General features: G+C 52.9%; 1 protein-coding gene across 2 annotated transcripts; it reads left to right on the forward strand.

Annotated features, from left to right (window-relative positions):
- Positions 1-370: 370 nt before the first annotated feature.
- Positions 371-27,206, forward strand: LOC142362376 (uncharacterized). Of its 2 annotated transcripts, none has more exons than XM_075430324.1 (10): positions 371-451; positions 4,416-4,603; positions 17,311-17,429; positions 21,327-21,416; positions 22,833-22,947; positions 23,445-23,587; positions 23,707-23,897; positions 24,316-24,425; positions 24,753-24,894; positions 25,311-27,206. In XM_075430324.1, exons 1-10 carry the CDS (start codon positions 411-413, stop codon positions 27,163-27,165), a joined length of 2,994 nt encoding a protein of 997 aa, XP_075286439.1. In that variant the 5' UTR covers positions 371-410; the 3' UTR covers positions 27,166-27,206. The 2 variants fall into 2 exon arrangements, with proteins under 2 accessions (XP_075286439.1, XP_075286440.1); XM_075430325.1 differs by having other exon boundaries at positions 17,314-17,429.
- The last annotated feature ends 771 nt before the right edge of the window (positions 27,207-27,977 follow it).

Raw genomic sequence — 27,977 nt, forward strand, 5'->3', positions numbered from 1 at the left:
GCACACTGTTTCCCAGGATTCGGTGGCTCCCTGGAGACAGCAGCCCATGGGTGGGCACAGGTAGACATGTGGTGGCCCCTTGGGGACAGTGGCCCGTGGGCATGGCGTTCCCCAGGATCTGGTGGCTCTCCGGGGACAGAGACCCCCAGGGCACAGTGGTCCAAGCCCTCGGAGATCCAAGCCCTCAGAGATCCAAGCCCTCAGTGGCAGCTGTCCCTGGCCCACAGCAGCTCCAAGGGACCCCCTACCCAGGTCCGCTGCCCCGCCAGGGGCCCGGTCCGATGTCCCCGGGGGGGCGTGGCGTGGCGAGGGAAGGGGGCGGGGCCTCCACACCGCCCTCCTCCTTAAACCCCGCCCCCGGGCGCGGCCGCCCGGTCCCGCTGCTCCCGGTGCTGGGTGCTGCCTGCGGGATGTACGCGGGGAGGAAGAGGAAGAAGCCGGTGCCGAAGCGGTGGGTGCAGCTGGGGAGTGTCGGGGGTGCTGGGGGGGGGGGGGGTCCGGGACCGGCCGGGGGGGCAGAGAACGGGGCTGCCGGAGCCGAACTGGGGAGCTGCGCTGAGCCGCCCTAATTGCACGCGTTAAATAATCAAAAGAGGTAGGGAGACAGCGTGCTTGGGCTCCTCTCTGTGTGTTAATTAGGGTTAATTGGGGCTAATGCTTCGTACGCTCTGGCGCGCTGGAGGAAAAATCAAAACTTGCGATGATGGTTGTCACCCCCGAGGAAGCTCGTTGGGGAGTTTGAGAGGCGCAGCCGTCCTCTGGCTGGAGTTGCAGGCTGGCTCACCCTTCAGTGCCCGCGTCAATCACGCGTGCAGCAATCGCTGTTTACCAAGAGAGCCCTGTTCCCCGATAATTAATTAGCGGGCTGCTCAATAGCTGTTGTGTAATGCCCCCCCTGATATTTCACCGGAGTTTCCGAACTTTGGGGCTGCCGTGCCTCCGTCCCCCGTAGCTGCTCTGAAGTCCCATCAGCCTGTTGACCTCAGGTTACCACGTATGTAGGAAATAAAGGTGTATATATATTTCTAGGAGCTAGCGGTGGGAGACAGGTGAGCTGAGCCCAAACCTGGGATGGAGGAGGGAGCATCAGCGTTATAAATGCATGGTGAGAAGGTGAATCAGAACTTCTCTTGGGTGTTTTTTAGGGAGACTGAAAGAAGTATGAAGATGTGAAGGGCAGTTGCTCTGCCTTAAACCTTTCTCTAGCGCACCCTGAAGCAGCAGTTCCAGCTCTGGCGTGGCCAGACTGAGGGTTTGGGCTGGATTCGTGTCTCTCAGTCTGTGAGAGAAGGTGTTTCTGTGGAGCAGAGGGGACCTCGATCCCTGTTACCGCAGGGCCAGCCTTGGGAATTGGAAGAGATTATTTTCATATGTGACTGGGCAAATCTTGCAGCAGGGTCCTGCTGGGAGAGGCCAGGCAGAGCAGGGCTGGGGGCAGCGGGATGGGGAGGGATGGATGGGGTTGGGAAGTTCTCTGGTCCATCTGCTGTTTGCTCAGGGCTTTTTACTTATTAAAAAGAAAGCTAATAAAAATTAGGAGACGATATATCAGCTCGGGCAACCTCAGCTGTTGTTAATATCCCTTGGTACTTGCCAGCTTGCGAAAGTGGTAAACTTCCTGCTGGGTTCCCCGTTCAAAGGGCAGCTGGGGAAAACCAGCACTGCAGCAGTGGCACGGCCTTTGCCACGCTGGGAGCAGAGCTTTCCCTGCGGCTCCGCTCCGACCCGTCTGCACGGGGCTTAGCGGCTTTTCTCCGCAGCTTCATCGTGAACGCTGTGGCGTGGCCGCACTGAGCTTTGCACCGTATCCTCTTCATGAGACCGGCGCCGTGTTAGGGCTCCTGCGAACAGGATGGTGGCTCAGACCTCTTTAAAATGCCTTTTCCTTGCTTGTTGCGTAGGTGTTGAGCTGCTTCGCTGAACTCCAGGGTTGGGCTCAGGTAGCCCCGCTCCCTGGGACAGCCGTGCATGGTGCCCTGGACCGGCGGAGACCCAGAGCTTTGCCCTGCAGTGCAGATGGAGACAGTCCTAAGGGCAGGGAATTTAAACAGGTTTTAAACATTTAGACCAAGCTTCACTTTTTCCATGAGCATAGGGAACATCATTACCTGTGGTGCTCACCGGTGCAGATTCTCTGGTGGCTAATAAGGTGGTTGGGCTCAAGCCAATGCCTTTCCCTTGGGAACTGTGTGTGATGGGGACTGGTGGTTTTCCTGGCCCTGCCTGCTGGCTAGCACAGAGCTCAAGGAGCTTCGTAACTGCCTGGCAGAGAGCGAACAGATTTGTCAGCGATGAGCACCTGCAGGCTGTTTTGCTGTGGCACCCTTAAGGATGGAGAACTGTGAAGCCTCTGGCACTGGGGGTTCCTGGGCACAGGGTGCAGCGTTCGCCCATGGAAATGGGCTGCCAGAAGAGCTGCCTGGCATCACCAGAGCTGTTTTCCTCTTCATCATCCCTCTTCTCAAGGGTGGCCGTGAAGGAATGCAGGGACAGATGTTGGGGTGTCCTTCGTTAGTCTTCTGGTGCTTCACTGCTGGCTGTGTAACCCCATGTGTCTCTGCCAGAGCATTTTCAGTGCTTGGCCAGACTTTCTAGGACCCGGTTACACCTCTGTGTTTTATCCTTTCCCATACAGAGCAGCACTCCTTGCTCATCTCCAGTCCCATTTTCCTTTTCTGGCTGATTGTGGGCTAGATTTGGATAGTGAGTGGGCAGAGGACTTTTCTTTAAAGGATATCTGAGGAAACTCACCTTTTTTTTTTTTGTTTTTAAATCAGAGGCAGTCTCAGAGGAAAACTATATCATTTTTTTCCTTCCTGATGAGTGACTGAGTATGTCAAAGCACCGGTGACAGTGTGTTTTGCCCAGCTTGTCTGGACAAGTTTGGTGATGAGTTGTCCCCAGCCTCTCTGAGAAGCAGGGTATAGCCTTCCTGATGCTCATGTTACAAAACAGCGTGATTGAGGTTTTCCAGAGAAATGCTATGATTTTCCACCCGTGCTTAAAGACCCCTTGGTAACGCTGTGCAATGAAAATTCAACAGGCAGCTCACTGCATTTCGTTTAATACTCATTTCCTCTCGTCACACATGCGAGCAGTCCTGCCAGATGAGATTCCAGAGCGGTGTGAGAGGGGAGAGCTTAAATTGCTGCTAAATACTGGCAGATCCTGTTATCCAAAGCTGCTTTATGAAGCAAGGATGCCTGCAGAGATGGAGTTCGTGGTTAGACAAATTACATCAAAACAATATGAGCTGAGTGTTAGGGGATGCATTCTAACCAAATAGAAAGTGGGAGTCTGAAGGGTTTTTCTTTGAGCTAGAAAATCTGCATTAAAAAGCAAAGGAGACAAGGTGCCATCCCAGACTCATTAAAGTCATCAGCTAAGCTCTTACTGCTGTGGCTGCAGCTTGTGAAATGACTGCAGCTGATGGAGACAGGTCCCCATATGAGCTTAGGACAAGCAGGAGCTGCTCTCATGGACCCTACTCCTGCAGACTGAGGGCTGGTCCCAGAGCCTAAGTTTGGCATCGGATGTTGCTTTAGCTTGGAAATGCCCATTTGAAAGGATCAGAAATCAGAATATTGGAAGAAAACAAATTTTGAAACCCTACTGTTTTATAAGTGCTGTTCCCTAAAACCACCCTATGTACTATGTTTGTCCAATTGCTGTCATTGACTTTCACATGTGCTTTTCTTTTTCTGCAATATTAGTAAGTAAACCAATGGATTCAGGCTCTGAGCAGTCAGAAGAAACTTAGAAGAAGCTAACAGAAATAAATTCAAATAAACAAATCTTTCTGAACCTTCTCGCTTTCCATTCTTGCTGTTTGTTAGTGTGCTCATTGCAAAGGGCTGCCCTGTCCCTGGCAGGCAGAGCAGCTGATCTAACTCCTCTGAGCAACTCAAGGTAGTGCTTGCCATGCTGAGGACCTGGTGTGAGCAGGTGGAGCATGGCCAGGGAGAGATCTGCTGCGTGGGAGGAGTATGGCATGAGGAAGAAGAGAAGAAGAAAGGACAGACAGAGCAGAGTGGGTAGAAAAGTCTAACCAGACCTTCAAGGCTCTGATGGCTTGTAGGTCTGTGCCCTTGCTGTCCCATTCCCTGCCAGTGGTGAGAGCAAGGCTGTAGTATCTAGCTGAGCGCTCTCAGCCAGGCTGCCTGTTCAGGTGCCCATCTGAGGATCACTCCATGCTTCAGCTGGAGAGCATCATGCCTGGTGGCCAGCTGCGATGGCCATGTCTCCTCCAGCCATTGTCCTGTGGACTTGCTGGAGCTTGCTATTGCTGTCGTGTAGCCCTGTCTTGGGCACCTGATTGTTTCACTGTTGTTGCAGCTGCACTAAATTCAACACTGGGTTGGAAAGAGCCTATTGGGCAGGTCCAGCTTGTTTAAACTCTCCTTTGCCTCTTCCAGCCCCAAACCACCACCCCCTGAGGGTGTGAAGTCCAACCCCTCCAAGCGGCATAGAGACAGACTCAACCAGGAGCTGAACACGCTGACTGGCTTGCTGCCCTTCCCCGAAGATGTGCGGGCCAGGCTTGACAAACTCTCCATCCTCCGACTGGCTGTCGGATACCTGAAGGTGAAGAGCTACTTGACGGGTGAGTGTCCACATTATGAGAGGTAAAAAAGCCGCTGGGGTCAATCCCCACTGCGCAGCTCCATCCCACCCTAAGCCATGTTTGCTTTGGGGTGGAAAATGGTGTCTTCTGAAGGTAGGATGATGATGAGCGGTGGTGTCAGACCCTTGTATGTTAATGCATCAGCATTGCACCTTTAGCTGAGGTACTGGCCTGAAGATGCCCTGGAAAACTAGGGAGGAAAGTGCCATGTCTCCAGACATGTGGAGGAGTTGGCAATGGAGGTGCTGTGCTCATGGGACACCTGCACATCAAGCCTTCGTTTGCTGCCATGACACACGTTTTATCCATGTCCCCTCTGGAAGGAATCACCTTCACTTCTGGGTGCTGCGCACCCAGATCTAACCCTCTTCAGTCAGTTATGGGTGCTTGGTCACTTGGAAAAGCAAGATCCTTGAGGAAGTGAGATCATCCAGTTGGGTTTTGGAAGCCAAGTTTCAGGGGTGGCAAGTGATTCGGGAGCGGTTGTGGGGGTATTGAGAGCACAGGACCCTGGCCCTGTTGCTTTCAGAGGGGGTGTCTGGCAGAGAAACTGCACCATGGGTGTAGGGGAGCAGCTTGGGTGCGTGCTCAGCGGCTGAGACTTCCTGCAAAGTTTCTCCATCTACTTGTCATTAGCAGCTGAACTACCCCTCCTTTACCTCCAAAAACCCTCCTGTGTCCTGCTCCCAGCAGCCCGTGGTGAAGAAGGGAGCAACAGGTAAATAAGGTGTGTTTTGCTGAACAGCAACATTTCCCTCCTCTACCTGGAACTGTAGTTTATAATTAAACTGAAAACCCCTGGGGTCTGTGGGCTGCCGTGTCTCTCCTGGGCAGGCAGGTGTAGGAGGTGTTGCACAGGGCTGCTCTGTTCATTGAGGATGGCAGACAAGGCTGCGCCTAAGGCCCTTGTTCGATTTGGCACCTCATTAACTCATTTTTCTCTGCTTTCTTCCTTGGGGGGGGGGTCTCATAGGTTGGTGGTTGGCTGCTGTGTTTGCCACCCTGGCCCTGCTGGGCTCAGCTGTGGTGGCTCTATTATACTTATCTAATGAGCATTTCTGTGAGATTGAGGGCGATGTCTCATACCCAGAGACCCCAGTTCGTTTTTGTGGGATGGAAGGTTGAGCTGATGCGCCTGGAAAACCAATCTCCTCACGGTTGCCTCTCTGCAGCCCTGCTGCTGTGGAGACCCTGGCACAGGGCAGCAACCATTCCAGGAGAGCGATTATGGCTGGACATTGCTGCTATTTTGCTTCCGCTCTTGGCACCAGGGGCTTTCTGCTATGCTTTTCCCTGATGTGCACGTAGCTCCCTTCCTGCTCACAGGTCACCGCAGCGATTGCCCTCTGGATCTTCAGCGATCGTTGATGTATCAGAGATAGTTACTGCTTGTGAAAATGCTTGTGCTGGGGGCTCCAGGGTTTTTCTGCAGACCTGGAGTTCGAGGAGCAGGGGTCCCTCGTACGCATTACACATCACTTGATGTGGTGCTGCCTTTAGGAGCAAGAAAAGTACTGCAAAGAGGAGGCCAGCTGAGCTACCCTGGGTGCACAGACCTGCCCGACCACCCTTGTGCCCCAGCCACAGTCCAGGGAAGTTTTGTGCTGATGTGCTCATGCCATACCCTACTGAAGAGGCTCTCCCAGGCCCAGGAGTTGCGGACAGTTCAGCTCCTGCTCCTGAAGCTGTAGCTCACACGTGGGGCTGCAATGGTGGGATCTCTCTGGTTTCTCAAGTGGGAACCAGAGCAGCTCACTCCTGTTCCCCCAACTCCCATCCATGGGGCAGTGATGGAGCATCACAACAGTGTGTTACCTCTGCAAAGGACTTGAGGGTGGCTGGGAGGTCACCCAGTGTGGCTATGAGTGTGGTGAGCCCTTGTCCTTGCCCTAGAGATGCTAGGTGCTGGCCTGACCTGTCTCGTGTTAGCTGTTCCTGAGCACCTCTGGCATATCTTCTGAAGGGCTGCCAGCAGCTGAAGGCTTTGCTGAGCCTGTGCTGGTACTGGTTGGGTCAGAAAGGCTGTGACCCAGGAGGTCCTTCATGGGAGGAGGACCCGAAAGGACATGATGGGGGCTGGAAGAGGCACCTTGCTGTGGAGGGAAAGTGTCTTGTGCTGGCTGTCTTTGCTCAAGAGGGGTGATTGCTGCATGTGCAGCTTTGGATGCTGTTGGGCTCCTCAAAGGCAAGGTTGGGCTGAGTGTGAGCTTTGCTGTGTGTATTTTCCTGCATTGTCTGCTTTTCTGGGAGACAAACCTGGGAAACAGGATTCACTCCCTGCCTTCCTATGAGTAGAGTTGGCAGCCTAATGCCACAATGGCAAGATGTGATGATTTGGTGATGTCAGGTGCTTCTGTCCAAGGCAGTGCTGTGGTATAACATGAACCTGCTTTCTCCATTGATGTGCAAAGACAGGCAGCAATCGGGCTGATAGGGCCAGACTCTGTGGCACCAGAGTGGGTGGCATGGAGCGGGGTCAGGATGTACGGACAAGCATGTGCTTCATCTCCAGTGCCTTGTGCTTGATGGAGTGGGCGATGGACCCTGATGAAGGCAGAGCATGTGGAGGGCAGGAAGCCGTCAGCATCTTTCTATATTTAGAGGTTCTTATTGTGTCTTCTCTCCCCCAGATGGAATAAACTTGGCTCCCTTAGCTTTTGCCCCATGCCCAGTCCCTTGGGGCTCTCCCAGGGCCCTCTCCAGCTGGGGATGCTAGTCCCCAGGAGGAGACCCCTATGCCAAGCACTCCAGCTGGGACCCCTGCCTCCAAGCAGGACTGCTTCCCACTGGATGCACTCAGCATGTGCTTCCCAGCGTGACAGCTGCTTTGGAAAAGCAATCACCATAGAATGGATTCATGTTCGGTGGCAGCCTTGCCCCTCCTTGGAGACCCGTTCTGCCAGGCCAATTATTCCCATTTGGCCACTGTGCCTGTGATTTCCAACTCCCTCCCCGTGCTTTGCCTGTCTCTGCCCTGAAGTTCATCTTGTTTGACTTCAGATCATCCCACCGATTCATCAAGGTCGACCTTGGTTCGAGCCCTGCCTGATGAAGACCCATGTTATCTGGAAGTCACGGCAGCCTGCTCATGGTGTATCACATCAGGCATTTCAGGGGGAGGTGACAAAAGCCCTTGTGCCATGCTTTCTGGTTCAGTTTTGCTGTTGTCTGCTTTCTGCTTCGTGCAGGCTCCTCTCCTCCAGAAGGAGAGCGTGGCATTGCCTGGCAAGCATCCCTGTCCTCTGCCTCGACCTCTCTCCATTAGCAGCCCAAGCCTGTTGCCTTGTCACCTGGCAGCTTTAATTGGTGCCATATTGATAGAGTTCCTCTTTCCAAGCATTTCTGTTGAGTCCCTTTCTCCTAGGCAGAGGGTTAACAGAGTCTATGTAGAAGCAAAGTACGTTGTTATAACTAGTCTGGCAGTGAGGCAGATGCCAGTGAGTGACCCTGGTTGTACGCCTGCCCGGGGAAGTAAAAATCCCATGTGCTGCCAGTGATGGTTCTTGCAGGAAAAGCAGCAGGTGCCAAAAAGCCTGTCCGAGGCTCTGCCTCCTCTTGGCTTCGTGTCGTTGGAGCAGACATTCAAGTCTTTGGGGCAGGAGACAGACCAATCGTTTGTGCAAGGCAGGAGGAATTAGCTGCTGCCCACCGGTGGTGTCCTTCTGCTAGCTCTCCCTCCCTGATTCATCAGGTGTCCCGTACAGCCTGCCTGTGGCAGTGCTTCTGGGAGTAGAGACGAACCTTGGCTTTTTGTTGCTGGTGGTGGGTTTCTTGGCTGCTTTTTTTTTCAGTTCAGACGTTTGGGGAGAGATTGATGAGAGATGAGAGATGGATGATGCTTCTTCTGAACCTCTGTTCCTCCGCAACGCGTCCGAATCAGTCAGTGTTTCTTCCTGCTGCCCTTGAATTGGCTTTTGCTGGTTTGGAAACTATCTCAGCAAGACCCTGCAGAGGTGACAGGTCTTCACCTGGTTTGTTCTTGGGGGCAGAAGGATCCACACACCTTCCTCTCCAGATGGAGAGGGTTAAACTGTCCTGCAGAGCATGCAACGCCCACTTGAGTTATCAGTGAAACTTCACTGGTGTTTAGCTGGCCTAGGTTGAGTTGGACAGGATTTGTGCTGGTGTCCAGAAGCTCACTTTGGCTGTGCCAGGTTTTTGTGTGGGCTGAGCTTGTCTGACTGCAGCCCTTGGTCAGAGCTGTGGAATTACCCCATTCTGACCTGCTGCAAGGCCACCTGAAGCAGAAAAACCAGCATACAGGCTTCCCTGAACAGCTTCAGAGACCTTCGCAGGTCCAGTATGGAGGTTTTGCTGGTAACTTCCCAGGAGCTCCAGGTTTTCCTGGAGTCCTCTCCTCTGATGCCAGTGGACAGGGCTGCAGTAACCAGCAGGCTCAAAAATGCGTGTGGCACCTATGGCGGTGGTCAATATAAATCATCTGCCACGCAGATGCCATGGACAAGCAGCAGCTGGTGGAGAAGGATCTGTTTTAGAAATGTTTTATAAGACCTCCTCTAAGCAGGACAGAAATGGTATAACTTCTGTGGATGGACTGAAAGCTCAGCAGGGATCGATAGTGTTTTCTGACAAGCTCTGCAGCTCTTCTGATCTTTTTCTCACCTTGTACGGCTTTTGGGGTTGATTACTCTTCGTGGAAAAAATGACCAGTTCCTGGTGTCTCAACCAGTTTGCATCTCAGACCGAGTGAGGCTCTTGCTTTGCATGTTGGATTCGGAGCTGGGTTTGCACGGATTTTTGTGCATACTGTAAATGTTTGCACAACAACTTTGTAAGGTTGCTTCATCTGCTGGACAAAGCAAACAGGATTTGTGATAGATTCTTGCCAAAATCTCAATGACCCAGAGGGGACTTTTGCAGCACGATGCAACTGAATCTGTTGTCTTTCAGGAATCCACGCTCTGGGCTGGCTGTCTTGTGGCCTCTAAATCTGTCTTTCTGCAGGCTCGGGTTTATACCCAGTGTCCAAACTCTCCTTTCAGAAAGGAAATTGTAAGTGGGCTCAGGGTGATGTCCTGAGGCTCCTTGTTTTCTTGTGCTGCATTTCTTGTGTTCCCTCCAGCCGTAGGACTGAGCTTCCCTCTGTTGCCTGCAACTTGTCTGGCTGCTTACATGAGGAGAAATGTGAGGAAGGCTGAAAACCTTCTCCATCTTCTCTGGTATTTCTGATACATGGGTGCTATGTGCCCGTGGCTTGGGGACAGACCTGTTTAATGGGGTTTAGGAAGTCAGGCAGCAGGGTCTGGGGCCGCGTCCTGGATGGCACAGACAGGGAGGCAACCCGTAGTGGGTTTGGATGCTGATATCAGTGCTTGCTTATCTGATGGACACTAGGGAAAAGGACTTGGCTTATGTCATCTGGGTGGGATCAGACCAGGTCATCTAGGGCCTGTGCCAGAGCTCTGCCTGCCTGGCCACCTCATGCAGTGGACTGGTGCTGGGCAGCGTGTGTTGGCTGGGATATCCCTTCCTGCTGGTGTTAGCCCAGCCCCATCAACAAACTCAAAGCAGGAAAGGAATCAATGGCCAGATTGTCCAGGAAATTTGCTCCCAAAGCTCAGGCTTTTTTGTGCTTGCCTGGTGTGAAACTTACATGTCCCTTCCTGGTTATCCCTGTGTTATTCCTCCATAATGCTGTTTTTAGCTCACCATCACCTTCCTCGGGGTGTGAGGAAGAGATGGCCAGTGGGCACAGCGAGGGTGGTGGCCAAGGCCACAAGAGCTCTGGGTCAGCAGCAGATACACTGGAGCTTCTGTATCCTTTGCTCTCCCACCTGGGTGGGATCATGGTTATGATTTATGCTCAAGGTCTGCAGCTGGATAAGCAGGCAGCAGGACTGCAGCTGGAAGCTCACAAGGATTTGATTTTTGAAAGTTGAAAGAGAGTGCTTTGGGATTTGAATTTGGTTGTAGAGCACAGGGCTGTTTGGAAACCAGGAGATGCTGTTGCAGGGTAGTGACTCACGGGATCGTCTTTTGAATCTGCTTTGCTTTTAAGTGTTCTCTTCTGTCCCTGCTTTAATGAGAAACCAGAAAAACTTGTAGTTTGCTGGAAATGACTAGCTTCACGCATCGAGAGGAAGGCTTTCGAAGCTCCGTTTCTCCACAGGCTCATTTGGGGCATACACACATCTGCTGTAACTTGTTCCTTGGTGCAAGTGCTGCAGATGTGGCACTGTCTGGTATCAGTCTTTCCTGTGCAAATATAAAAAAGATAAATGGAAATCTGGCATGTGAGGTTGGAGTTGGGTGTTCAAGGAAATTGTCTGGATTGGCCATGATTGTCAGCTCCTGGACTGCTCCTTCCCCTGGGGTTGGGTGGGACTGGACTTTGAGATTGGTTCCTAACATCTCAGCGTATTTTATGTAGTAAGCTCTTCTGCAGTACGAAAGCTGTCAGGATTTGTCTCCCTGCTCTCCTAGGAGTAGGGTGATGGTTGTACAAACCACTGCTGGTAAAGCTGAAGGCAGCACTGTCTCAGGCTTGGTGTATAGAAGAGATGTGCTCGAGCCACAGTGGCTCTTGGGTGATGTGTGCCAAGTGCCGGGGGGACAGTGGTGGCTGCGTCCCCTGGGTCTGACTCTCTCCTGTAGTCAGGAGAGGGAATAGACCCAGAAGTCCAGATTTCCCTCTTTCTTAGCTTTGCAACTTGCATTTGTCACCAGTTTGGGCTGACACATGCACAGGGGAACAGCTTGCCTAATGTTCTGTAGAAGAACGGCAGCACATACCCTAAGCACATCCTCTCCACCTTACAGAGCATTTTAAGCCCCGTTTTCTTGCTGCTCTCACCTTCGACAGAGCCACATCTGCAATCCCCAGCATCTGCTTCTTTTGTTACGCGAGCCCCAGGAAATGAACCCCCAGCCCAGATCTCCAGCTAGCTGGAGGCTTTCCAAGCCACTCAGCACTAAACAAATCCATCCAAACTTCCATGAGACCTCAGTGTTTGCAACAAGTGGAGCTCCCGTCACACCATACAGAGCCTAGGGCATCAAGGCAGCCAGCAGCACTGCGAATGTAGAGAAGTTTCTCTCCTTGAGCAGATACTCTTAAGGAAATGGGAATCAGCAAAGTCATTCGAGATTTATCTGGGAGACCATCAGACATAGGTGCAAGCAGCAGGCACTGCAAATTGGTTGGCAGACAGAAGTGCAGAACAAATCTGGCAGTGAGATTCAGCCACTTTTTATACAAGTGACCAAACCTGTAAGTGCCTTTAAGGGAGGTCTCGATAGCTTCAGGGGCTGTTCTTCATGCTGATGCAGCAGAGGTGGCAGGTCACAGGCTGTGAAGAGTAGTCAGTGTTGCAGCTGATACTTGTATGTGTGGAAGTATTTTTAGACTGCTTTCATTTCAAGGTTACAGCATACTTAGGATGAACTTGGGGAAGGTCTTACAGCCTTTCTCCTGGGCACCCAGGGCTCTCCAGAGACAACTTCTGCTTGGTCTGTGCTGAGCAAGAGCTCATCTTAGTGGCAGGTCCAAGTGGTCCTGGCTGCCCCACTTCAGCTGCAATGACACCCTCCTAGCTTTGCAGCAAAGCCTAGACCTGCCCTTTACAGGCAAGCATTTGAGCACCAGCAGGTGCCAGTGCAGAGACTGGATCCCATGAGGTTGTGCTGGGTGGCATGCTCCTGCCACCATGGGAACTGGAGTCCCAGTGGGTCTCCATTCTCCTGCTCATGGAGGAGGGCAGGATGAATCCTCCCAGGTCTGTTCTTCCCACTAGCAGCCTCAGGCTCTCACTGTTCCTGCACTGGGGCAGTTAGGAAGGTTAGATCCAAGATCCCCATCTGCCATCTGTGCCAGGGACTGCTCATGGTCATGGGAAACCCGCTCCAGCTGACCCTGCTCAAGCAGGGGGCTGGCCTGGGAGATCTCACCAGGCCCCTTCCCACCTCTGCTGTTCTCTGTGCAGCTCTGCAGTGCTCTGCTGCAGGGCAGCTGGCAGCAGCTTTCACCAGGTAATCTCACTGCAGTCAGCATTTAGCTTTTTTGCCCTTGTTTGCTGTTACCACGGGCCAGAGCTGCAGGGATCTGGACCTGAAATTACCTGATACAGTGGAAGGAGTCACACTTAAATCCCTCCCTGGAGAAGATCCTGCAGAACTGTGCGGGGCCGTTTGCAGCAGGAGGTTGGAGAGGCTGGCGTGGGCTTTGGGGCTGCCGGCGCTCCCCTGGGCATTTCTGTGCTCTTCAGAAAAACGCTGGGTGACTTTTTCTATCAGGGTTATAATCTGTGGGCTTGACATTTGCCTGTTTTATTTGGATGGTGTGAGCCGAGCCTGCTCTGCTTGGCATGATGCCTTTGTTAAACGGCTGAGGCAAGGGTTGACGCTAATTTGACGGGCTTTGGGATCGGGTCCAAGAGGAAAACGTTTGTGCGTGGCTTGGTGTTGTTGGAAGAGCTGGGAGCTCTTGGTTTCTTGATGCCAGGCATCTCTGGAGTCTATTCAAGGAGAAATGCTTGCCATAGGTGAAGTCTGTCATCTCCCACCGGTATAACTCAGTCCATGAGAGCAGAACTGACTCCAGGATTGTTTACTCTCTTATCAGTGACAAAACTATGCCAGAGGCAAGGGATGTGTTAGCCTCCATGGCTGTGCCTTTGAATGTGATGAGCAAAAAGCAGAGATTAGATTGCTTTGCTCCTTTTTCTTCCTCATGCTTGAGGTCTTTCCTCCACATTGCAGGGCTTAGAAACCTCCTTGCAGAGGCAAGAATGCCAGCTCAAAGGGATGCTCTTGGGGATGTACAGGACACCTCCTGATTCATTAATGCTGAAAACATTAATGATCCCAGCTGACATCTTCCCTGGCTTCCTTCTGAATGGAAGCCTTCCAGTCTTTGGGGATCACACCAGCAACAGGAAGCCTCCTCCAGTGCTCTGGATGACGTATGGGTTCAGGACAGAGCTGGATTTCCCAGCCCTCCTCTTAAACATTGCACACCAATAGCCTCTACCCTAGCACTTTCAAAACATAAATGATCACTAAATTGCTTCAGCAAATGCCTAGAATTTGCCTAGTAACTGCAGGTCACTTTTGTTATGGTCTTTTTAATCTTACATTAATTCCTGTTAATTCTCAGTTCACAAGAGACTGAAGAAGCTGGGCACGAACAGCAAATGTGCATTGTCCTTGTATCTATAGTAATTTCTTTTACTGTGGGTACACTATAGCTTGTATACATGTTGGTCCTATTTCTTTTAATCCCATTAACTTTGTGGTCTCAGCTGCTTCTTGTGGAAGCGAGTCTCAGTGTGTAATGATCCATTACAATGAGTACCTTAAACACAGGGTCAATTAACCTGCTTTTAATATGGCTTAGCACCTGCTTTTTGCTGCCTTGCAGCAGACAGGGATCTCCTCTTCTTCCTGACATCAGTTCTCTTCAGTGTACCTTAGCCTGCAGCCCCTTGGAGATGTGACTTCATCAGGCTGAGACACCCGGGGGTCTCGGTGGGATTCCAGGGGGTGGCATCTCCCCATCACGTAGCCTGATCTGCTGGGGTGGAGAACCCTGGCTGTCAGTCGTTCCTCGCTCAGGTATCCCTTGGGATTGCTCCCAACCCCTGCCGTTCTTGGCAATTTGAGTGAGGGTGAATTCAAAGACCTGTTTGGAGGGGGAGAGCCACAGTGATGCTTTGCTCCCAGCTTGTTGGTTGAGGAAGACACCCAGTCATGACATGTTTGAACATGAAGAGGGTCACCACCTGAAAATGGGTGCAGGGAGGTCTCCAGATCATCTAGACCACTGACAAATGGCTGTGGTTTCTGGAAGCAGCCTCAGCCCTGCCCATCTGCTGGATGCTTGCTCCACCACTGGCCATCCCCAGTAGGGTGGCTGTCTCTTGAAGCAGAGAAGCCTTCTGCAAGAATGAGACTGGACCACAGGTGTTGAAGTGATGATGTCACACGTTCCTGGATTATTTTGGTGGGAAAGGGCCTCTGGCTGTGGATGCTGAGGTGTGAACACCACCTGCTCTACACTACCAATACTTAGGAGCAGCAGTTACCATCCGTGCCCTGAAGTTAGGACCTTGCAAGCCCCTGCCAGGTGTGATGATGCTTGGTGGCAAAGCAGTTGGCAGACACCATCTCTTTGGGTTTCCTACCCTCTCTCTGTGCTCCAGGCCTTTTCCCCAAGCCAGGTCACCATAGTGTGTCCCATGGGAGATAGATTCTGCAGGATTTTCTAGCTCAGCTGTCCAGAAATGGACCACTCTGAAAGTTGGGGAGGTGAGCATCTCTGATGGGAGATTAAAAGCCACTTGCTAAGATCAGTGGGAGAGTTGGAAGAAATAATTTTGCTGGAAAACACAAAATGAGCAAATAGGTGTTTAGTGTGGGATTCTGGAGACCACGTGCTCTTAGGACATGCATCCTCTCACAACGCTCTCTGCCCTTTTGGAGCTTTGTTTTGGAAGAACTTGGTTTCTTTCTGAATTTCCCTGCCAGCTTGCCTCATTTCAATTCTTTAGAGAGGAGTCAGCCCTTCAAAAGGATTAAAATTTTAAAAAAAGAATTGATGTTTCATTTAGAAACTATTCTGCTCCATCATGTGCAAATTGAAGCCATACCCGTGGTCCAGATGGGCTTTGGATATTTTTCCTTGGGGATTGCTTTGCAGTTGTGCAAGGAGGCTTTTTGCTTGGTGACTGGCTCAAACTCACGGTGACGTGCCTTTCCTTGACTGATGAGCAAGCTGAGCACGGTGACTGCTCTCCTGGCCTTGAACCTCATCTTTCCCAACCCTCCCTAGAGGTCTTGTGTCCCCTGGCCCAGTTCATCCAGCCCTCGCTAATTTGAGAAGTGTCTACACAGGAGGGCAGCCCCCTGCAGAAATGGAAACATGAGCTTGTGACGGGAGCAATGCAGCTTTGGGGGGTGGGCTAAACTGACCCTCAAGTGAGCTGTCGGGAGGGAAAGGTGTGTGCTAGGGCACAGGGTGGCAAGGGCAGAAGGTGCAGCTCCTGCCCGAGCATCTCCAAGGAGCGCTCAAGGTTTGGGGGAGGCTGAAGTAGCCCTGTTCTGTCAGTGATAGAGATCAAGGCTAATTCTGCTTCATGGGCTCAGAGCATCCTTTTCACTTTAATTAAACCTGTGTGACTGCAAGAGTCGGTGTGGCTCCTCTGTGTCACCTTGTGCAAGACCTTCAACTAATTATCATTAACCATGCGCCTGGTTGCTGAAAGTCTGCATGGGCAGGTGCTTGTTGTCTCTCAGGCTCCACATATAAATAGACCTAAGTGATGTTGTGACCCCAAACTGTTTTTTTTTTTTATACAAAAATGCTGATCTGTCAGGGAAAATGCTTTTGCATATTGATGGTTTCATGAAAAGCAAGATGTCCCTTAGCAACAGTTTCAGGTAAAACTTCTTTCAGGTTTGGAATTATTTTGGCTTTGAACTTGGTGCTACTGTGGGGGGAAAAACCTCAAACCTTTAAAATCTTTCAGTGATGAGATGAGATTCTACCATGGAGAAAATTAAATGTGTAGTCAGACTTGGGATGGTTTGGGGTTTTTCCTCATTTCCTACCGCTCCCCCAAATTCAGGAGACCTTTTCCCTTTGGATCTAGCCAAGGTCATGCAGCACCATTGGAAACTGAGGACTCAGACAGGACAGGCAGCGATGCTCTGTCGGGATGTGGCTGTGAACAAGGTGTGCAAGTTCTGTCTGACCTTGTGGTGCTGCAGGAGCTCATGGCAGTGGCAGAGGTGGGGTGGTTCCTACACAGGGGCTGTTCTGAAGTTTTCCTGTGGGTTTTTGGTTGAGATGACACCAAAAAAACCCACCTTGAAAATTGTTTTGCTGGAAGCAGAGTTTGGACTGAGGTTTTCTGAGGATAATTCCCGAGAAGACAAAGTACAACACTGGGGATGTGCCCGGGAGCTGCAGTCCTCATTCCTGTTCCCTGAACAACTGGCTTTCTGTGTGTCCCATGATGCTTGAAGTTCTGTGACCAGGGAAGAAGATTTCATGTTGGCTGCACCCATGGGTGTTGCCTTGAAGGCATCTAGCAAGGAAGCATGAAGCAGCATGTGGATCAGCCTGGGGAGGTCATGGCAGTGAGTCCTGGGAGCCGAGAGCTGCTCAGGTGTCTCACTGGGAGTGCCATAGCCACCAACCCTCTGATCTGCCTCCAAGCAGCTGAAGGTGCAAGGGAGAAAATATATGGGTGCTTTGATGGGATCTCAGATGGTTTGGGAAGGTTTATGGTCGTCTTTTGTCAGCCCTGAAGGGTAGGAAAGCAGACATTGTGGTACTGGGGCAGCTTGAAACCAGCTTCAGCTCTGCCAGGCCCTAACCTGAAGCCTTCTCACTGTGTTGGGTGGTGTTTCCTAGCTTGGGCAGCCCAGAAGCACTCGCCTCACCTCTGTCCTTTGCATCTCTGCCTCAGACCTTGGCAGAAGCGAGGTTTCCCAGAAATGGGACCAAGCAGGGGAAATAATCTCTTGGAGGAAGCATTGAGCAGGTTGGAGATGGCTCTGTAAAAGGTCTCTGCTCCAGCTACCACTGATCTCATGTTCCTTTGACTCCGTGCATTGGGGTGGTGCAGCCATGCATTAGCAGCACTGGGGTGGGGAGGAGGAGAAGGAGGGAGAGGCTCCTGGGTTTCCTCTTCTGTGCTCATTTCTTGCCCTCTTTCTTGCAGCAGCAGCTACAGATGTTGGCAGTTGTGTGCTGGACCAGCCCGGAGCCCCAGGAGGGAGCAGATGGAGAGACCTGCAGGTCCACGGGGAGCCGCTTCCTGAGGGGGAATTGCTGCTCCAGGTATCGTGCCGTAGCTTCGTTGCTTGGGGTTGTCCCTTGGCTCCTGCCATCCGCCAGGCACAATGGCTGGTCCCCTTCTGCCGAACCGCACAGCAGCTATGGGGCATGTGGTCCCATCTGTGGAGCAAGAGGAGACCCTGCCTTGCCAGGAGCTGCTTCGCTGTGATTTCTGTGTGTGCTGGGCCCCTTGAGACAGGGACTAGTGACACTGCCTGGCTGGGATGGGTCCCTGTCCCCACCATTCTCTCCCCCCCCCCCACCGCAGTTTGCTGCCGCTTTGGTTACTCTGCAGCAGCTGTGTAGGAGCTGTACCATAAACTGCATCCGTGAAGAGAGCAGGGCTTGGGGTGGTGGGTTGTGTCCTTCATGCGAAGGCGTCAGGTGCTCTCTGCGCCTGTAGCTGCAGACGTTAGCTGTCACGGAGCCCAAAGATGGCAGAGAAGTTGTGGATGCCCCCTCTCTGGCAGTGTTCAAGGCCAGGTTGGATAGAGCTCTGAGCAACCTGGTCTAGTGGAAGATGTCCCTGCTCATGGCAGGGGGGTTGGAACCAGATGATCTCTAAGGTCTCTTCCATCCCAAACCATTCTATGATTCTACAATTTTTTCCTTGGGACGCTCTCCAGCTTATTGACCGAATGTACACGAGCTCATCCATCCCAACCAAGAGGTGCAGGGGTACCAGGCAGCAGTGTAGGGACTGATCCTTGATTAGTCTCAGACGTGGTGGTTTCCTTGTGCTCTATTAAATGCCAAGAGAAGAATGGTGGTAGCTGCAGGACAAAACATTTGCCAGAGCTGTTTGTCCTGCCTGGGGTGTTGCATGAGCTCCCTAGGATGAGTTCACAGCCTGCCTGTGATGGAAATAGCCCTGGTTCGGTTTGTAGGGGGAAAAGAAGGGAAGATGGAGCTTGGAAGACAGTGGTAGACAAAATCAGTGGGTGGTGGGAGCTTTGCTTTGTAGAAAGGCCAGTATGTGCCTAATGAAATAGCTTTCAACGAACTTCAGAGAACAAGGAGCTGGTGAATCAGCTGACCAGAATGCTGTTGGTTTGGGCTGCAACTTATAAATGTAAGCTGAAAGGAAATGGGATAAAAAGGTCATATGGAAAGGCTGGTTGCCGAATAAACATCTGGGCATGTCAACTTAAAATGTACTCCTTGGGGCTGCAGGGCAAGTCTGTGCAAGACCTTCAGTCATTCCATGGCTGTATTCCTGGTATTGCAAATGTCTGTGCTTTCTGAGCCTTGAGTCCTCTTCTCCCTTCTTCCACCTCTTCAAGCAAAAGCAGGTGGATGCTTGGCTCTCCTTAAAGTCTGACTTTTGTGCCTTCAGCCCTGCTGCTGCACAGCCTTCCATGAGTGCTCACCGCTATGGACAGGCAGGCGTGTGTGAGCAGAGCCCCATCAGGAGCCCCCAAGGGGGATTTCGCTGAGGTCATGACTCCTGGGAGCCTACCATGACTTTTGGCAATGAAGCTCGGGCCACATGGTCTCCCATGTGGACTTTGCTCCCAGGAGTGGTCTCAGCTTTCTGCAAGTGTGACAGTCATGGAGGAACAGCTAGAATAACACAATAGCCAGGAGGGAGCTTGTGGTTGCCCCAGTCTCCTGATGGAGCTGCTCTTGAGTTCTCCCTCGGGGTCTGAGCTGGACCATATGATGGCAATTTGTTGAGCCACTAACGTATTGGCAGCCTCGGGTGATTGAAGGCATCTGGAGAGCTTATGAGGTGTTAATGTGACAGAAATCCCCCAGCTGAGCTGCCTGATGTTTTTTCACACTCAAAGAACATTTTAATCAGATATTGTAATTTGCAGAAAACTCTGACTCAGGGCCTCTTGGGGGAAACTGCAGCACACAAAGGAGAGGGACCGGTCTCTCTGCAAGCTGGATCTGTACGGTGTCAAGCAACATGCCTAATCCAGCAGCCTCTAAATTAATCCAAGTGACTAAAAAAAGCCATCCCAGGCGAGCCTGAGCATCACTGAAAATGGGCAAATGCATGAGCTCTGTCAGCCGACTGCTCCTGCCCCCTTTTTGCATGGGGGAAGAGGAGGAGCAGAGCCGAAGGAGCAGCATGGGTGGCCAGACCCTCCTCTCCAGCCTGGTCTCAAGCAAAGAGCGTGTCCCCGTGGTCCCTCCCAGGGGCAACTCGGTGTGGCTGAGCTGAGCAGTGAGGGTAGAGTCCGTAATTGTCATGGCAGATCCTGGCTTGGTGCTTATGAGATCTGCTGAGACTTCTGCTCACATGCTGATTAAACACAGACTTCCACTTAGGGTTTTCTTTTCCTAATTTGTCTCCTTTTCACTAATAAATTAAATATATTGCAGACAAGAACAGGGAGCAAGAATTACTATCTAGTGCAGTACTTTCCTTTTGGAGGAAATCAGCCTGAAATGGTCACCAGGTACCACTGGATCTTCATCTTGCCTCTTTTTCTGGATATTCACCTGATGCGTGAGCTCCCCTCCCTCCACCCCAGCCATGACCTCCCATAGTTTTGGAATAGTTTCTCTGATTTGGTGTGGGTTTGGTCTTTTTCAAGCAAGGAGCTACCTTGGATATGTATTTAGCTGCAGGCCACACGTGTGTAATTGCAGAGTGCAAGGCAAGAAGGGAAGTTGGCAGATAGTATGATCACAAAGATTTATTTTTTTTTACAGAGATTAGGGCCTTTTGTGTTTAAAGCATTATCTTCTGTCATCTAGAACAATGGAAAGATGAGAGTAGCTTTCCCAGTACAGTGTCTCATATTGGCAGTTCAATGCCAGGACGTGTTTGAGGGCCTTCAAGAGCAATGGAGCCTCTTGAAGCCATTTGTCAGGACCAAGACCAAAATCAGATGAGCAAGGGGTTGTGGTCCTGCATAATCACAGATGAGAACAGGATGCTGCTGCCTCCTCAAAGATGTGTCAAACAATCTGCATGCTTATGTGGACCAGGGGGTGCCATGTCAGACACTGCAGATGTGATGTCGAGGCCTTCACAAGTCTGGGATCTGAGTTTCCAGATTGTTCCACCTAGTTTGCTTTCCAGGTGGGTGTTGGTTTTAGCTGCATTACTATCTTTGAATGATAGCGGTGGTCTTCCCTTGTGTACTTTGTGATGAGTTGTTCACATACCCTTGGAGTGGAGAGCAGGAGCCTGATGGACAGCAATGTCCTCAGGTGCTAAGGGTTAAAAGGCAGGTTTGGGAGGTGATTGGAGAAAGTGTGGGGGAAAGACATACACAAGTGCAGAAATAAGGTTGTATAACCTCCTAATTGTGAAATTCAGGGTGAAGAGCGAGGCCCAAACTGCCTTTGGACGTCATCCTTAAAATGAATGAGTGGATAAATAGGTCAGGTCAGTGACTGACTGCAGTTTGGTTGCTATTTCTGAAGGCTTCATTATGCTTGAACTGACGCTAGGCTTCTCCTGGAGTCACCAGGCTCCTGAACGGCTCAGAGAAGTCCTCCTTCCCTTTGCACTGCCTGTTGCTGCTTGTTACTGAAGTTGTAGACAGGTTTGTTAGAGAAAGTCAGAGCCCAAGAAGAGTATACCTATACCCAGCTGGTATGCCTGGAGAGAAAGTAACTAACTCTAGGTCCTCCTTAGCTGGTCCCTCCTGATGCAGGAGATGCTCTGTGGTGAGAGGTCTTCAACAATGGGTCTAGAAGAAGTGGTCAGTCCATCTTGGATCGTTACTCATGCTAACACTGGAAAAAAACCCCAGCTAACCAGGATTAAGAGTCTTGCATGGTCACAAGGTGCTTTCCTTATTTTGTGGGGTTCCTTGTTGGTGAAGAAGGCCCCTTCCTGTCCCCTAATGCTTAAGCAACACCTGGAGAAGTTCATATTTCAGCAGCTGGGTTGAAGCTAGGGAGAGTAACTCTGGGCTCAACTTATGCTTTCAGGCACTTAATGGATTTGTCATCGCCGTGACTGGAGATGGCTACATCTTCTACATCTCCCCTACTGTGCAGGACTACCTGGGCTTTCACCAGGTGGGTACCACTTCTTTCCTAGCTGTAAGCAGATGGGTATGGTCCAGGCCTGGGAAGGAGGTGCCGATAGCTGTGCCAGGGCTTTCTTTTCTTCTCCCCTCCCAGCTCCCTTGGGTCATTTTTGATGTAGATTTTCAAATGAGTCATGTTCTTTGGGGGCTGTGAAAGCCAACAAGCGTGCTTGTGACTTTAGTAGGAACAGATGCAAGCTGAGCAATGACAGACTCTGTATCCTCTTGTCTCTGTGCGTAAGAGGGGTGCGATATTTTTCTTGTATGATGCTGCTTGGGAGCATGTGCTCTCACTTAGAGGGCTGAGGGTATCTCGCTGGCAAGCAGTGTCAGTGCCCTGAAGTACCGTGGGTTACATGAGATGCCAAGGAAAAGCAGGTCTTTCCCTCCCAGCATCCACCCTGTTATCTCCAGTTTCCCTGACATCCAGCTCCTTTGGCCAAAGGACTGAGTCAAGAGGAGGACCATGAGGCTGCCAAGCCCATTTCGTTGCATGGATTCCTGGTGCATCTGCAGAGACTGATGTGCTTTCTTCTATGTTGTCTCTTTGCACCCTTTTCCAGCTTGCTGGGATCCTCATGGGCTGATGTCCCACATCAAAACAGCTCTCAGAGGCAGGGAATGGTCTTCTCAAAGTACCTGTATGTCTCGCAGGAGGCTCTGCTCTGGCATGTTTCCAAGGGCAGAGACATGGCAGTCGGTGGCCTGAGCTGCCCATGGGCTTGGCAGGGCCATGCTGACCATCACAGCATGCAGGACCAGGGTGGGAAACTCTGGTCCCAGGCATGGCCCTGGAAGAAGGGGGCTGTGTTGGGAGGCAGGAGGTGCGAGGACTTACTGGTGTTGCTGCTGTGTGACCAGCCTAACAGCCCAGCATCAGCACGTCTGTCTTTGCTGGTGGCCCACTGAAGGAAGATGGTTTGCACTGGGATACAGATTCCCACAGGTCTGGAGTAAAAGAACCTACAAAAACCATTTTTAAAACAGCAGGTCCGGGTGGGGGTTGTGGGGGGAAGAGTTTAATCTGGTCAAAATGTTTGATCAACCTGAAATTTTTTTTTTTACATTGATACTGCGGAAGAAACAAACCTGGTTATTTGCAGAGGGCTGGAGTTTCAACGTTTCCCATGAGTTGTGGTTAAGGATCAGGAGCCAGAGCCAGTGTTGAAACATCTGTGGAAGGGCTGGGTGACACCAGGAGAACCCCAGCCTTGCCAGTGTGGGGAACAGGGTGGAAAGCTCTGCTCAGCTATGGCCAGGAGACGCTGGTGAAGTGGGTGGTGTTGACAGTCCTGAGCAGCCAAGGTTACCTGGACACGGCCATTTCTATTGCTTCTAGAAACCTTGGAGCTGTTCTGCCAGACTGGGCAGGAGTCGATGCTCTTCTCCCCTTGTGTCATTCCAGTCAGATCTCATCTACCAGAGCGTGTACGAGCTGATCCATGCGGATGACAGAGCCACCTTCCACCACCAGCTGCACGGGACCCCGGCACCCGGCAGCACCCAGCATGCAGCCAGTGGTGAGTGCCGGGGCAGTCACCAGTGCCGATCCCTGGGGACCAGCCAGCTGCCTCTGCGTGGCCACCCCGTGCTGGAAAAGCCTCCTGGTGGAATTCATACCCACCAAGCACAGCCCTGTGCCGAGGAGCATCCCGTAGCCGCCTGCCGGGACTCACAGCCATCCCCAGGGTTGTCATCAAAAGCAGCCAACAGAAATGATGTGCTGTCTTTCGCTGTGCTGGAGGGATGGGGACACCTCCACCAAACCTTTTTGCTTTTTGGTGTTTGAAATAATATTTATTTCAGTGGGGGTGGCTTGTTGTCTTGCTCTTGTCTGGGAGGCAAGCAGGGACCAGAAACTATCGTGAACTGGTGTTTTCCCGTGGCAAGGTCTTACCCATCTTGTGAAGACCATGGGTTCACTTGAGCAGCGAAGTCTCCACCAGGATCACATCTGCAAGGCTGTGAGCTCGAGGTGTGCAGCTTGGAAAACTTCATTTTCCCTTTGGTTTCCCAGCCCTTCCCGCTGACCAGCTGCTGCCGGCTGGATGCAGCACCGTGTCCAGTCCCCCGCACCTCCGCCCCGAGGAGCCCTCCTTCGTGGAGAGGAGCTTCGTCTGCCGCTTCCGCTGCTTGCTGGATAACTCCTCGGGATTTCTGGTAATGCAGCCCTGCGCCAGGACACCCCTCTGCCCCCAGCGTGTTCCCCAGGGGTGGGAGCACAGCCAGTTCCCATCACCCGGTTTGATTCACACCCACACTTTCTAATCATCTCTAAGGCCTTGAATTTCCGTGGACGCTTGAAATTCCTTCTCGGGCAGCAGAAGGTGGCATCGGACAGGTCCCCACTTGGCCTCTTCGCCATTGCAACTCCCCTCCAGCCGCTGTCCATCCTGGAGCTTCAGACCAAGACGTTGATCTTCCAGACAAAGCACAAGCTGGACTTCACTCCCATGGCCTGTGATTCCTGGTAGGGCATCTCACACCTTCCCCGTGGCAAAATCCATGGCTGCGTGGGTGTCTTTTTCTGCCGGACAGAAAGCCAGAGCCCATGGGAGCAGGACACTTCTGACCCAACTCCTGTGGCAAGTTGCCTGGTGCTTTTGTCCATCCGCTGCTGGGTATTTCTGCAGCCCCCCAGTAACACGGGGAGCAGATTAACTGGGTGGCAGCACTTCTTGGCTGCTGTGTTTCAGCCCAGCAAACCCCATGTGGGGTTTTGTGGAGTAGGGGATGCAGCTCAGCCCAGGATGGAGAGTTGCACCGCCCAAGGTGGGAAGCTCTGGCTGGCTGCCTTGGGCACTGGGCAGGGGGATCACATCTGGCCAGCAGGGTCAAGTTTGGGGGATCTGTCCCTCGGTGCCACTGGGTTTCTGCCCTGTTTCCAGGGGGAAGGTTATCCTGGGCTACACGGAGACGGAGCTGTGCAGGGGGGGCTCCGGGTACCAGTTTGTGCACGTGGCTGACGTGATGTACTGCGCAGAGAACCATGTGAGAAGTGAGTACAGGGTGGAGGGGGGGGCATCGAGGCGAGCGCGTTCATGGGGGCCCTTGTAGCTCTGGCAGTGCCAGTAGTGTTGCTCCTTGGTGGGCCAGATCTCCTGGTCTGGAGCAGCTGTGATAAAGGCTCTCCCTTCCTGGGGGTGATAGCTGCTCGGGGAGCAGACCGGGGGGGACAGCACCACACGTGGCATCGTGGGCTGGCTGTGTCCTGCCGATTCTGGGTGCGAGGCGATGCTCGGCATGGTGGCATCTTGCCCGTGCCGTTTATCCGCCCCTGTGGAGTAACTCTGTTGGTGCCGCCTCTCTTCTTTCCCTGCCCCAGTGATGAAGACTGGGGAGAGCGGGCTGACGGTTTTCCGGCTGCTGACCAAGAAGAGTGGCTGGGTGTGGGTGCAGGCCAAAGCCAGGCTGGTGTACAAAGCGGGCAAGCCTGACTTCATCATCGCCTGGCAGCGAGCCCTGTCGTGAGTATCACTGGGTCTCCGGCTGCGTCCTCCTGCTCCCAGTGTGGGAGGCCGTGGGGCTGCGCAGGGCACGTGGAGGCAGTGAGGGTGGAGGAAGGGGTGCCTGGGTTGGCACTTGTAGCAGGGGGTCATGAGTGAAACAGCTCTGAGAAGGTGGTTGCAGACATGCTCGCTCCTGCCTGGGGTGAACCCTGGACACGCAGCCCTTCCCTAAGCCATGCAGACCTCGCTTTGCGTTCCCCAGACCACCAGTCCTCCACCAGCAAGCAAGGTGGCCAGCCCAGTCTAGGGCCCTGTTCTTTAGAAATGCCAGAGCAGGTCCGTGAGCTCCCATCTTGCTGTTGGGAGGGTGGTTTTGCCTGGCCCAGGGGAGGTGTTCATGCTGTTTCCATCTCTTTTTCCCCTCTACCCTGAAGGAATGAAGAAGGGGAGGAACACCTGCGGAAGAGAAACCTGCAGCTGCCTTTTAGCTTTGCCACGGGGGAAGCAGTCCTGTACAGGAACAACCTTCCCGAGTTCCTTGACTCCTTCCAGGCTCAGGAGGAGTCACAGCCACAGGCAGACTCCCGCGTGGGGCAGCGTTCGGTAGATCCCAGTTCTCTTCTCGGGGCCATGATGAAGCAGGACGCATCCATATACATCTCCCACACTGATAATGTGCCTCAGTTCTCCTTGCCAGATCTCACCACTGAGCCTGATGGACCAAGCCAGAATGAGGGAGTTGGTGATGCCAAGGAGGACAGTGACTCCCTCCTGGTAGTTATCGAAACCCTCTTTGAGAAGAGTGAGGTGGATGGAAACATCTGCCAGACCCTCCAGAACGTCAGTGTGGATAACGCGGAGCTGCAGCAGTGGGAGGAGGCTCTGCTCACCTTGGGTGCAGAGGAGGAGCTGCCGGCTCAGGAGGCTGGCGAGAGGCTAGGCACTGACGTGACCTCCTGTGTGGAGCAGATGCTCCTCAGGGAGGATGCTGGGAAGAGCGTGGACTTTCCACACTCCAGTGCATCACCCTGCAATGAGAAAAACAGTGCTGCAGCTCATTTCCAGCACTGCTGGGCAACTGATTCAGCATTTCGAGCCCCGCTGCTGCCCCAGCCACCTGGCACACATGGCCGAGATGCTGTGGTCTCTCTGGTCTCTGTTGCATCTGAGGTCAGCTCTGCTCAACCAGAACAGCAGGTCCCATTTAACCCAGCTGAGCTGGTGGCAGGAACTGTTCTGGATGCTCTGGGCTCTAGCAGCAAGTCCTCTGTAGCACTTCAGCTCACAAACCCAGGCCCAGAGCTTCAGGCAGAAGGTACCACCTCTCCTTGTGTAGGTAATTGTATTCCTGATGATCAGAGCCAGACCGGGTGCGAGCTGGTGGGCTCAAGCTGTCCACCTCCCTTACCCCCCTCAAACACGCTAGTGAGTCAGTGGCACAATGCCCTGGTCCAGGCAAGCCCGGCCAATGCTTTGAGTCAGAGCGTTTCTCCTGGAGGTTGCCCATCTGAAGCTTGGATGGCCACAGCTCCAAAACAGCTGGAAGCAGCAGGAACACACCTAGAGTCGAAAGCTCTGCTGGCTGGCATCCCCGAGAGCCCACCGGGGGCTGGCCTGTGGTTGCTGCCTTCCCAGCCTGCCCCCTGCCCTGCACGGGGCTTGCATGACTGCTTGTTCTCCAGGGCTGGGGACCTCCGTCATGAGGAGGCTGCTCTCCCTGCACGACCATCTGAATCCTTAGGAGCCAGCTGGCTGCCAGGGGATGGTGGCTTCCCCAAACAGCCCCCGCTGCTCCCCCCGGAGCCCAGCTTTTCCTGGGAATGGGAGCAGGACAAGTGGTTCATGCAGTGCCAGCCATGGCTCCTGCAGGCTGGGCCATCTCCTCAGAGACGTGGTGGGGCAGGTCTGGTGCAACACAGCGGGCTCCTGCTGGGGTCCAGCACGGGTCCCAGCACCCACCGGACAGATCACGTCATGCTGTCTGAGTGCCAGTATGGAAATAGATTTTTTGGACATGAAAGCAACTTTCTTAGGGATGCCTCTGAAAAATCCCTTCCCCAGCATGTGGGTGCTTTACCTCGCCCTGGCGAGAGCCACCCTGGAGCGTCCCGTTTGTCACCAGGGTCGGTTCTGAGGTGCTCGGCAGCTCTCCCTGCGAAGGTGGGTGCAGGAGTGCCCTCCTCCTCTGAGCGGGGCCCTGGCTTCCCATCAGCATCCTTCGCGGGCGGGCAGCCGCTCTGTGCCTGCCAGGTCCAGCTCAAGGTGAGGTGTGAGGGCTGCTGGACCTGAGGGGAGCACCAGCTCGCACGGATGGAGCGAAGGGGGGTGCTGGGGGGGATGCAGGCACAGCGCTGGTGGGGGGCAGCCTGTTTTGAAGGCTCACTGTGACCTAGGAGCCATGTTTTGAAAAGCCACCAGCAATGATGAGCTCTTCTGGCTGTGCACAGCTGCAAGTGGTGCCCCGTGCTTCTTGGTCGCTCAGGATTTTGTCTTCCAGTGCCTGAAATCAGGTGCCCTAGCAGAACTTTCAGGCAGTCTAGTATGAAGTGTCTTGTGTGGTTTTTCTTTTTTCCTTGAGAAATCTTTCCGGGGAGATAAACCTCCCCGTGGGCAAGGCTTCGTCAGACTCTTGGGGTCTGGAGAAAGGACACGCCTGGCAGCCTCTTGCAGATGGACCCGTTGGCCTCACAGGCACCACAGCACCAAATTGTTGTCGATGCAGCATGGTCTTCTTGTTACAGAATCACAGGATGTTTGGGGTTGGAAGGGACCTCTGTGGGTCATCTAGTCCAACCCCCCTGCCAAAGCAGGGTCACCTACAGCAGGCTGCACAGGGCCTTGTCCAGGCGGGTCTTGAATATCTCCAGAGAAGGAGACTCCACAACCTCCCTGGGCAGCCTGTTCCAGGGCTCTGTCACCCTCAGAGTGAAGAAGTTCTTCCTCATGTTCAGACGGAACTGACTGCCCTTGTCACATAGCTGTTCGGTCCCCTGCATCGTCTCGGCCTGCCTGAGCCCCTGTGCTCTGCTCCTTGCTCCCTCCTTCCTGTGCTCTCCATCTCCTCTCCTCCTCCCGAGCCCCTGGTGACCCAGTTCCTTTAG

This window comes from Opisthocomus hoazin, chromosome 9 (genome assembly GCF_030867145.1).
Source record: "Opisthocomus hoazin isolate bOpiHoa1 chromosome 9, bOpiHoa1.hap1, whole genome shotgun sequence".
NCBI lineage: Eukaryota > Metazoa > Chordata > Aves > Opisthocomiformes > Opisthocomidae > Opisthocomus > Opisthocomus hoazin.

What these genes read in the sequence shown, in the direction of transcription:
- LOC142362376 (XM_075430324.1), top strand. Translation starts at nt 411, where the DNA reads ATGTACGCGGGGAGGAAGAGGAAGAAGCCGGTGCCGAAGCG. An exon ending in AAGAAGCCGGTGCCGAAGCG is followed by an intron (nt 452 to 4,415) that starts GTGGGTGCAGCT and finishes TGCCTCTTCCAG; the next exon opens with CCCCAAACCACCACCCCCTG. An exon ending in CGCAGAGAACCATGTGAGAA is followed by an intron (nt 24,426 to 24,752) that starts GTGAGTACAGGG and finishes TCCCTGCCCCAG; the next exon opens with TGATGAAGACTGGGGAGAGC.